Raw genomic sequence first — 12,019 nt, forward strand, 5'->3', positions numbered from 1 at the left:
TCTGATCATTCACATAAACTTATAGGACCATTGTCTGCCAACCCAATATATGATCTTGGATACACTCCCCATTTCATAGGCATACCTAATCGTTTAGCCTGTCCACCTATCTATCCATCCATATATCCATGTTTCCCTTCACTGACAACTCAGTACTGTATATGCAAAAAGGTTCATATTTGTTGTCTGTACTTCCCATGTACCTCTTTATGTCTTTCTCAATGGATGATGTTCTTGATGTCAGGTCACAGTTCCTCTGGTTTTCAGTCGTTGGTGTTCAATGCATCAAATCTTTTTTTTTTTTTTTGGATGGTCTCTAAATTCAGGAGGGATAAAACCAAATTCATATTTTGCCTCTCATGCAGTTCTTTTAATTGTCTTCAAGTTGAACTTGCACATGAACAGCTGATGGTCTGTTCCACAATCAGCTCCTGGCCTTGTGTTGGCTGAAGATACTGAGTTTTTCCATCACTTTTTGCCACAGATGTAGTCAATCTGATTCCTGTCTTCTCATCTGGTGAAGTCCTCGTGTATAGGCACCATATGTGTTGCTGAAGAAAGGTATTTGCTATGAGTAAGTAATTTCTTGCAAAATTCTATCATGCGTTTTCCAGTGTTATTTCTATCACTAAAGCCAAATTTTCCAACTACCAGTGATTTTTCTTTGTGTCCAATTTTTGCACTCACCAGTGTGAATTTTGTGTCACCAGTGATAATTAACACATCTCAATTGCACGTTTGGTCTATTTCAGACTGCAGAATTGATAAAAAGACCTTCAATTTCCTCTTCTTTGGTTTTGGTGGCTGGTGCATAAATTTGAATTATAGTACTAGTAACTGGTTTTCCTTGTAGGCATACGGATATTATCCTGTTACTGACAGCACTGTACTTCAGGAGAGATCTTGAAACATCCTTTGTGATGACAAATGCCATGCCACTCCTCTTCAATTTGTCATTGCCGGCATAGATTATATGGTTATCTGATTCAAAACAGCCAAAACTAGTCCACTTCTGCTCACTAATGCCTAGGGTATCAATCTTCATACGTTCTACTTCGTTTCTGACAACTTCCAATTTTCCTAGATTCATACTTTATGCATTCCATGTTCCAATTATTAATGGATGTTTGCAGCTGTTTCTCCTGAGTTTGAGTTGTGCCACATTAGCAAATGGAGGTCCTGAAATCTTTACTTTATCCATATCATTAATGTTGGTTCTACTCTGATGAGGCAGCTCTTTCCCAGTCATATTTTGAGAGCCTTCTAACCTAAGGGGCTCATCTTCCACCACTGCATCACACACTGTTTCCTGGCTATTCATAAAGTTGCCCCGTAATTATCCTACAGTGTTTCTCTGCTATTCCTAAGGTTTTCCCTGGACAATTCTTTGAGAAGTGGATGGTCTCTTTCTTCTTCCAAGTCTGTCTCAGTCTGGAAGCTGCGTTGAAACCTGTGCATATTTGCAACCTTGCTGGCATTCCAAACACCGGTGGCACAGCCTCCAGTCTCAAAGCAACATACAAGCCACGACAGTATGACAAACTGACAGACAAGTTCGTCTCCCTTAGCTGTTCCAAACCTCTCTGCCCTCCCCTTACCTGGATTCTGCTGCCATCAGCCCTTGCTTTCCCTCCTTCCTGCCTTGGGTGGGGGCACGCTCCCTCCCCTTACCTCAGTGGCCCTAGCTTTCCCTCCTTCCTGCCTTGGGTGGGGACTCTCTACACCCCATTAGCCATTACAGTGATGCAAAACAAAACAATGAGATACCATCTGGCCCCAGCACTAACAGCGAAGTTCAACAAGACAGAAAATAACAAATGCTGGCAAGAGATTGGGACTTTCATACACTGCTAGTCGTTGTTGTTGTTGTTGTTGTTACGTGCCGTCGAGTCGGACTTGACTCATAGCGACCCCTCCTTGGGTTTTTGAGGCAGTATCACTACGGAAGTAGGATTGCCCAACCTTCCTTCCGAGAAGTGGCTGGTGGGTTTGAACCACCAGCCTTCTGGTTAGCAGTCAAGTGCCTTAGCCACTATGCTAGTAGTACTATGAAATGATGCACCACCATGGAAAGCAGTATGACAATTCCTTAAAAAAATGCAATTAGAAATACCATTTGATCCAACAATCTTATTACTAGGTATATATCCTAAAAGAGTGAGAGCCAGGACAAGAACAGATACATGCACACCCATGTTCATAGCAACACTATTTATAATAGCAAAAAGATGGAAACAACCTAGGTGCCCATCCACAGAAAAACAGATAACCAAACTATGGTATGCACACAACGAAATATTCTGCAACCCTAAAGAATAACGTAGAATCTGTAAAACACTGCACAATGTGGATAAACTTGGAGGATATTATGCTAAGTGAAATAAGTTAATCACAGAAGAACAAATATTGTATTAGTCCGCTATTGTAAAAAGTCAAAGAAAGGATTATACATGGAACAAAACTTTCATTTTTGGTTACCTGGCTTGGGAGGGGAGGGGAGAGAACACTGCTAAATAGGTAGAGAAAAGTATTGATTTGAGTGAAGGGAATGGCAATGCACCAAATGTGAGTGATCAACATGGTGGCACTGAGGAAAAGACATAAAGAGGTACATGGGAGATACAGACAACAAAGATGAACCATTCTGCACATACAGTACTGCATTGTTAGTGATGGCAAACACTGATCTATGGGTGGATACATGGGTGGACAGGCTGAATGATCAGGTACATCCAGGCAAGAGGAGTGTACCCATGACCATGTACAGGATTTGCAGACCATGTTTCTACAAGCTTATCTGTATGTCCTGTAAGAATTTCCAGCCATATGGTAGAGTTGACAAGGGACAAGGCTGTGGTGACTTCTTGGCCACAGTTGCCACCCAGAAGGAATGAGTAGTTGGGTCTCTCCTCATCCAGAGCAAAGAATAATAAAGAAAATCAAAGACGCATGGAAACAATTAGTCCAAGGGACTGGAAGACCATGTGATCTTCAGCCTATATGACCATGAGATCAGAGAACTAGATGGTGCCTGGCTACCACTGTCAAACATTCACTGGGGGATCTATGTAGGAGATCCTGGATAGAGTGGGAGAACAATGTGAAACAAAACTCCAAATCCACCCCTACCCCACCACCTGCAAAAAAAACAAACAAACAAAAAAAGGGATACTCACTCCTGGGGCTTCCAGCCAAATAAAAGACAGGTATATGAGTTGAACATTTGTATCAGGTAGACACACCCCTTGGAGAGATCAATCATGGGAGAACAGAAGGGCAATGTATGCAAGGGCGACAGCTCAGGGGGCAGGAGTGCATGGGACGTAAGGACACAAGGAAGAGGTAACTAAGGGGAAGAAGTGGGAAGAGAGCTGTTACACTGTGGGAAATAGCAGTGAATGTCATGAGACAAAATGTTTATGAACTGCTGTATGGAAAATGAATTTGCTCTGTAAACTTCCACGCAAATCACAATAAAAATTGTTAAAAAAGAGAATGCTGACACATTGTAAAAAATGTAACTAATGTCACTGAGCAATTTGTACAGAAATTGTCAAACAGGAACCTAACTTCCTATGTAAACTTTCACCAAAAACTTAGTTGGTGGATTGTATTGTTTAGCTCCTCTGTGTCTTTGTTGAGTTTCTTTCCAGTTGTTCTATCTTTCATTGAAAGTGGGGTATTAAAAAGTCTCCCACTGTGACTGTGGAGTCATCTATTTGCCTTTTCAACTTTTTTAAAGCCTGATTTATGCATTTTGGGCCTCTTTCATTGGGTCCATAGATATTCATTATGGTAATATCTTCTTGTTTAATTGGTCCTTTAATCATTATATTATGTCCTTCTTGGTCCCATATGGTGGTTTTTGTCTTAAAATCAATTTGATCAGACATTAATATTTCCACTCCTCTTTTCTGGTTGCCATTTGCTTGATTTATCTTTTTCCAACCTTTGATTTTTAGTCTATTTTTGTCTTTGTCTCTAAGGTGTGTCTCTTGTAGACAGCATATTGATGGGTTACATTTTTTTATCCATTCTGCAACTCTCTGTCTCTTGAGTCATGCCATTAACATTCAGTGTAATTATCAACAAGTATGAATTGGTTGCTGTCATTCTGTTATGTGTTTTTTCATGGTGTTCCTGGTTTCTTTGTTCCATATAATTTTCTGTGCTGAGCTCATTATGTTTATGGATCATTATCATTTCCTTTGTTGCTGTTCTTTTCACATTTGCTAAATATTTGTGCTTGTCCTCTTTTTTACTGTGATGTGAACGTTTATCATTTTTCTTTGAGCTTACCCTGTGATTTGTAATTTTCTCCCTGAGTTCAGAATAGTCCATTCTATCTTGCAACTCTCCTGACTCCCTCACCATTTAGAAGTTCTGTAACTACACTATTTTCCCCCCTCTTTTTGGTTTGTAGTTGTCCTTGTTGGCCAATTGATGTCTCTGGTTCCTGGTTTGCAATCTTGTAAGCTTATTTTACTTTGGATACCTCCATAGCTGTGTTGGTTTCTGGGTTATGTAATCTTGTGTAATAATGGTCAGTTGTTGTTTGCTATTACTGGTTCTCTGTTCAAAGGACTCTCTTTAGTATCTCTTGTAAGGTTGGTCTGGTTTTTACAAATACCCTTAATTTCTGCTTATCTGGAAATCTCCTAATTTCACCATCATATGTGAGGGACAATTTTGCTGGGTATATAATTCTTGGTTGGAAATTTTTCTCTTTCAGAGATTTATATACAACATCCCATTGTCTTCTCACTTGCATGGTTTCTGCTGAGAAATCAGAACTTATTCTTATTGGTTGGCCTTTGTAAGTAACTTTTTGTTTTTCCCATGCTGCTTTCAGGATTCTTTCTTCATCTTTGATTTTGATCAGTTTGATGATGACATGTCTTAGTGATTTTCTTTTGGGGTCTATCCTGTTTGGGGTTCACTGGACTTCCTTAATGGATATATTCTCATCTTTCATCATATCAGGGAAGTTCTCTTCCAACAAATCTTGGACAATTTTCTCAGGGGTTTTCTTTTTCTCTTCCTGTTCTGGAATTCCTATTACTCATAGGTTATTCCTTTTGATGGTATCCCACATGAATCTTAGGTTTCTTCATTTTGATCTTTTTTCTGATTGATTCCCTTCCAAAGAAGTAGTCAGGCATCTGTCCTCAATCTCAATAATTCTGTCTTCCATTGATTCAATTCTATGCCTTTGCCCTTTCGATGTGTTATCTATTTCTGAAATTTAGTATTAATCTTCTGGATTTCTATCTGTAGATTTTTTTTAATCATTTCTAACTTTTCATTTATTTTGTCATTCTATTCTTGTATTTTCTTCTGAAAATTTTTTAGGGTTTTGTCTATGTTTTCCTTAATTTTGTCAGTGTTTTCCTTGATCTGACTCTCAATCCTTTGAAGATATCTAAATATAATTCTTTTGAATTCCTTACTAGAGAGCTCCAATGCTGCTTCCTCCTCAGGGATGTGTTCTGGGTCTGTATCCTGCTCCCTTGTTTCTACCACTTTGTCTCGCTTCTTTGTGTGGACTGTGGTGTTCTTTTGTGTCTGAGACATTGTGATGTTGTTGTATTTAGCTCTCTGTTAACTGTTTGTGAAGAGCAGTTAAGGCTGAGTCAGGCTTTTCTTGGTGGTCACTTATTGTTGGCCAGTTGGTAGAGAAGGAAGTGGCGGCTGCAGGAGGTGCAGGTGTAGTTGCGTTGTATGGACCCTGTTGCTGTCTCTCACTCAAGACAGGAAAAACAACTGAATAACCATCAAAAAATTAAAAACAAGTGGACAAAAAACACACCATGCAATCACACAGGAACAATAACTAAAAAAAGAAAAAAGGAAAAAAAACAAAACAAAACTGCAATATCTGGAGAGAGCGCAGTAAGAGAAAAAAGGCAGAGTAGGAGAATAATGAAGAAAACAATGGGAAAAATAGAAAAAGAAAAACAAAGAATGGGGTTAACCATGAGAAAGAAAAAAATCGGAACCAGGAACAGGGAAGAGAGAGAGGTGAAAACTAGAAACTTTCAAGTTGTTGGCATCCAGGATATCCTTGTCATTCCCAGCAAGTGGAGCCCATTCTTAAGTCTCTGGAATCTGGGAGAACACTGTTGCTTTAAATATCCAAAATGGTCAAATTGCTTGTAAACATTCAAAATGGCTGCACCCTCCAGACAGGCAAAAGCCCACAGCTCAGCCCGCCTTCCTCTTTGCTGCTTCCCCTTTTACTCACCAGCCATCAGTACAGTCCTCTGTGCAGCCCCTGGCTAGGAGGGCTGATTTTAGGTTAAGTCTTAGGTCCTAACACCACATGGCAATATCCAAGCTGTCTGTGCTTTCAGGATCTCTGCCAGACCACAGCTCTGTATTTCTCCTTTTTTGGTGTTTTCATGCAAATTCTTCTACTAGTTGGAGTTTAGTCCACTTCTATATCTTTCCCTTCAAAGCTCAGGGCTGCAGAATTAACTTCTGTATCTGTATCCCTTTTCTTTGTTGAAGAGAATCTGTGCAGTATGTCTATTCCGCCATGTTACTGGAACTCCTCACCAAAAACTCAGAAAAATACTATTTAAAAAAAATTTTTTTTACTTGTCTTTCCAGAGTACCCTCAAAATGTTGAAATTATATTTTATCTATGAGTTATAAATGTGCTGAGATCAGTAATATCTTACTTCCTCTACTAATAATAGCAAAGACAATCTTTAAATTATACTTCTTACAACAAAAGGAGGAGATACATATGGAAGGACATTTGCCAATGCACTGATTAGTATTCAATATTCATAAAATAACTCATAGAAGCATTATACAATAGTTAAGAGTGAGACAGAGTTCTACATACATAAAATGATGGGTAGTGGTCATATAAACCAATAGTTTAAGTATCAGCAAAAACATAGAGCCCACTACAACAGAAGGATATATCTCAGTTTTGAAATGACTACTTTCCATAATCTCATATTATAAAACACAATTTAAAAAAACAAGCTTATCACCTAATTTACATGCAATTAAAAGAATACTTTTTTTATATTGATTGTTCATCACAAAGATTAATATTTACATTTTCTCTATTTATCTGTGTCAGCTCCACAGTGGATACTTGGGTACCTTGTAAATCCTGAAAAAAAGATAATAAAAATTTAATTTTTATGATTCACTGGAACATGTTTCTAAATACAAACTGCTTGGAGTGGGAAGAGGGTGTCATACCTGTAGCCCACACGTTTGTTCCCTCTAGCATCTTAATTCCTGAAAAATTAGGTATAGTAGATAGAAGCAGGGATCCTAGAGTTGTGAATAGGTAAGTAGGCAACAGAGTGCCAGATTTAGTGGAGGTGGAGAAAAAGATCAGATTAGATGAAAATAAACAGACCTGCCTGGCTGGCAGGAAGATGGAAAGGCAGAGAAGCAGAAAGCTTATTAGCAATACACAGAGGAGAGCCACAGAGAGGAGGATGAAAAAAAAAAAAAAAAAAGGTGGGGGAGGGCACCACAGAACCCATAGAGGCTTTGGGAACTAGGAATACCCACACTGGGAGCTTGTGATGGTAACCTTGGGAGCTGAGCTGAAAGCAGCACATTAAGCTACCACAACACCTGCTCATCCCAACTCCAAATCTCCTCCATGATGAACCATCAACACAAAACTGGAGAGCAACCCAGTATATCTGTATTAATAACCAAAAAAATACACCTGCTCCACACCTGCAAATATATTTAAATATAAAATCAGGGTGCAACAAATCAACACATAATTAATAGTTAAAGACAACTTCAGAATGTCTAGGAAACAAAAGACAACCTCAAATAAAACAAACAAAACAAAACAAAAAAAAACACGACAAGGCAATAAAAATAAAACCCCAGGCAAAAGATTTACCTACCATGGCAGAAGAATAGGCAATAGAATTATCTGAGAAGGAATTTAGAAGGAATGCTTATAGAACTCTATAAGAGCTGAAGGAAACCACACACAGAATCAAGGAAAACACAGAGAGTACCCTGGAAGAACTCAGGAAAATCATCCAAGAACAAAATAACAAGATAAATACACAATCAGAACTCTTACAAAAATAGCAGTTAGAAATCCAGAAGATGAACACTAAAATTAAAGAATTAGACAACAGAGGAAGGACAAAAGAGTAAACTAGAACTGGCTGAAGAACACATTACTGAACTGGAAGATAAATCCCTTGACGCCAGCCTGTATGAAGAAAAATCAGAACAAAGATTTAAGGTAACCTAAGAATTATATGGGATGACATGAAAAGAAACAACATATGCCTCACTGGAATACCAGAATAAGAGGAGGCAAAAAAGAAAAGAAAAAAAAAAAAAAACAACTCACTGAGAATATTGTGGAAGACTTGGTAAAAGAAAATTTTCCCCGTATTATGAAGGAGGAAAAGATATCTGTCCAAGACACTCAACGAACTCTATATAGGACAGATCCCAAGAGAAAGTCAACAAGACATATCATAATTAAACTCTCTAAAACCAAAGACAAAGAATCTTGCAAGCAGCTTGGGAAAAAAGAAATGTCACCTAAATTGGCCAAGCAATAAGACGGAATTCTGATTACTCAGCAGAAACTATTCAGTCAAGAAGGCAATGCAATGGCATACATAAAACACTGAAAGAAAAGAGTTTCAACCAAGAATTCTATATCCAGCCAAACTGTCCATTAAATATGAGGGTGAAATTAAGACATTCTCTGACAATTAGAAATTAAGGGAATTTGTGAAAACCAGATCAACCCTATAGGAAATGCTAAAGGGAGGCCTTCTGTTCTGGTTACCTGGTGCCGCTCTGACAAGAATGTTAGCACAAATGGGATGGCCTTAACAAATAGGAGTTTATTCTTACAATTTGGAGGCTTTAAGTCCAAGTTCAAAGTGCCAAGCTGTAGGGGCTGGGTGAAAGCCCCTCAACCTTGGGGTCCAGCTTTGCCTCCTACTCCCAGCCCACTGGAGCTAGAGGCATTTCTTCACTCAGACAGCTGCTGGCTGCCGAGGGTGAGAAGCCCCAACGTTGACAAGTTAAAAAGGCACAGTCCTGATGTTACCAAACCACACGGCAGGCCATTAACTTAAGTCCATTGTAAGTCCCAAGGTTGGCAGAGCATAGCAGGCTGCTGAGCAATGACATGGCTACATGCAGGGTCCAGGCATGCCATAAACTAGATACCATTCTCAAGGCGTCCCCTTAAATACAGGAAGCAGACCACATTCCCAAAAGCAGCTACTCAGCTGCTTGTGGTAGATCACACCATGGAGTTGACTGCCAGTCTTATCATGGGGAATAACTACCACCAACTGCCCAACCACTCCACCAGGCCCAGCCAAGTTGATACAAAAACAACTACCACAATTCCACCCCTTGTCAACTTGGCATCTGTACAGATCTTCATGGGGTGGCATCTTTACAGATCTCCTCCACTGGGTGGCTCCAGTCCCCTAGTTCCTGAGTGACCTCACCCCCTTGGCCTGTTCCTCTCCCTCTTGGGCATGGCAGCCCCGCCCCCCCCCCCCACTCTTAGGCAGTGGCTACAGCTCCATCCCACTGGCTCACACGAACAAGCAGCCTCACACTCCAGAACCAAGTTGGTGAAGTCCTGGTTCTTTGAAACTAGGGGACCGTTATCATTCCACCCCTAAAGGCATGGTCCTACCCTTTAGGCTGAGGCATCTCTGCTTCCGTTTTCTTGGTCTCTCCGCTTCTGCTGATTAATGCCCGAGGGCAACCCACTCTGCCAGAAATCTTTCTGCCCCAAAGACACTTTGCTTTCTTGCTCCGTGGCCTGGCCAACCTGCTACTCCATTTTATGATGGTCTTCTCTATCAATTAACGCCCGAAGGCAACCCACTCCGCCAGGAAGCCGTCTGCCCAATGGCACCCAGCTTTTTCCTCCGTGGGCTGGTAAGGCTGTCGCTGTCTCATGCCAGTTCTCTCAGCTCTGCTCCTGCCATCTCTCATGTTGGTCTCTGGGCTCTACTCCCGCCATCTCTCATGCCAGTCTCTTGCTGTCTGTCCTGCCATCTGTCATGCCGTATGCCAGGGTCTCTCTGCCAGGGTCTCGGGTCAAAGAAACAGTCCACTCCTGTTTCCACATTTTAGGTATCTGTCAGAGCAGCACCCCACTCTCCCAGTACCAAATTCTGTTCTGGCTACCTGGTGCCACTATGACAAGAATGTTACCACAAATGGGATGGCATAAACAAACAGGAGTTTATTCTTACAATTTGGAGGCTTTAAGTCCAAGTTCAAAGTGCCAAGTTGTAGGGGCTGGGTGAAAGCCCCTCAACCTTGGGGTCCAGCTTTGCCTCCTGCTCCTGGCCCACTGGAGCTAGAGGCATTTCTTCACTCAGACAGCTGCTGGCCGCTGAGGCTGAGAAGCCCCAAGGTTGACAAGTAAAAAGGCATAGTCCTGATGTTACCAAACCACACAGCAGGCCATTAACTTAAGTCCATTGTAAGTCCCAAGGTCGGCAGAGCATAGCAGGCTACCGAGCAATGACATGGCTACATGCAGGGTCCAAGCATTCCATAAACTAGAAACCATTCTCAAGGTGTCTCCTTAAATATAGGAAGCAGACCACATTCCCAAAGGCAGCTACTCAGCTGCTTGTGGTAGATCCCACCATGGAGTTGATTGCCAGTCTTATCATGGGGAATAACTACCACCAGCTGCCCAGCCACTCCACCAGGCCCAGCCAAGTTGACACCCAAACTTAACTACCATATCTTCCGATAGAGAACCCAAAACAGAGAACAACAAATTAAAATCAGGACACATCACATCAACACTTAAAAACTAAATCAGAAATTTTAGTTAAATCAGAAAGAGGTGCTCAAAATAAGCTCATAAAACACTGTACACAAAAAACATGGGAGTCAATCTGCAGACAACACCAGCAACAAAGCAAAGATGGAATAAAAGGTCTAACCACAAAACTTTCCAATGGAGAGGAAGACAGGACAGCATCTTTATAAAAATAGACTGTTCCAAAATTAAAAGGACAACAACTCACTTCAGGGTAACCACAAAGAAAATTAACAATCCACCTAAGGAAACCCAGAAAGAAGAAAAACATATGGGCTTAGTAAACACAAAACCAACAATAACAAAATGAGCTCAGCACAGAAAAATATTTGGACCAAGAAAATCACCAACAATGCAATAAAAAACACAACAGAATGACAGAAATAAATTAAAACCTGTCAGTAATGACACTCAATGTGAATGGACTAAATGCACCAGTCAAGAGAATGACAGTGGCATACTGAGTAAGAAAAGAAGACCCATCAATATGCTGCCTACAACAGACCCAGCTAAGACACAAAGACAAAAACAAATAAAAAATTAAGGCATGGAAAAAAATATACCAAACTAATGTAGTACCTAAGCCATTTGATTGCTAACCAGAAGGCTAGCAATTCAAACCTACCAGCCCCTCCTCAGAAGGAAGGTTGAGCAATCTACTTCTGTAGTGATACTGCCTTGGAAACCCCAAGGAAGGATCACAATGAATCAAATCAACTCAACGGCAGACAAATTTGGTGTTTTGGTTTAATGTTAACCAAAAAAAAAAAGCAAGAGTGGCAATATTACTTTCTGATAAAATAGACTTCAAGGTGAAAAACAGCATAAGGGGCAAACAAAGACACTATTTGATGCTAAAAGGGTCAAGTGACAAGAAGACATTACCATGATAAGTATCGGTGTACATAATGAAAGTGCTCCAAAATATGTGAAACAAATATTAACTGAATTAAAAGGTAAAATACACAACTCCACAATAGTAGTAGGAGATTTTAACACACCACTTTTAAGGAGGAACAGAACTAGAAAAACTTCAACAAAATACAGAAGAACTTGAAGAGTGTAGAGTTCCAGTAAGATGGTGGATTAGGCAGAAAGCCTGCACAGACCCTCTTCAACAAAGAAAAGGGAAACCAATTAACACAGACACAGAAGATAATCCTGGACCCCTGAGCCTTGAAG

General features: G+C 40.4%; 1 protein-coding gene across 1 annotated transcript in view; it reads right to left on the reverse strand.

Annotated features, from left to right (window-relative positions):
• The window catches only part of LGALS8 (galectin 8), a 64,581-nt gene that overhangs the window by 20,281 nt on the left and 32,281 nt on the right, over window positions 1–12,019 (reverse strand). Inside the window, exon 5 of the mRNA XM_007956232.1 lies at window positions 7,076–7,132. Within this exon, the coding sequence (XP_007954423.1) occupies window positions 7,076–7,132 (57 nt within the window). The remainder of the gene's footprint in view (window positions 1–7,075; window positions 7,133–12,019) is intronic.

The sequence above is a fragment of the Orycteropus afer genome, unplaced genomic scaffold, assembly GCF_000298275.1.
Source record: "Orycteropus afer afer isolate SDZICR_OR568_19922 unplaced genomic scaffold, OryAfe1.0 scaffold00585, whole genome shotgun sequence".
NCBI classification, from domain to species: Eukaryota; Metazoa; Chordata; class Mammalia; order Tubulidentata; family Orycteropodidae; genus Orycteropus; species Orycteropus afer.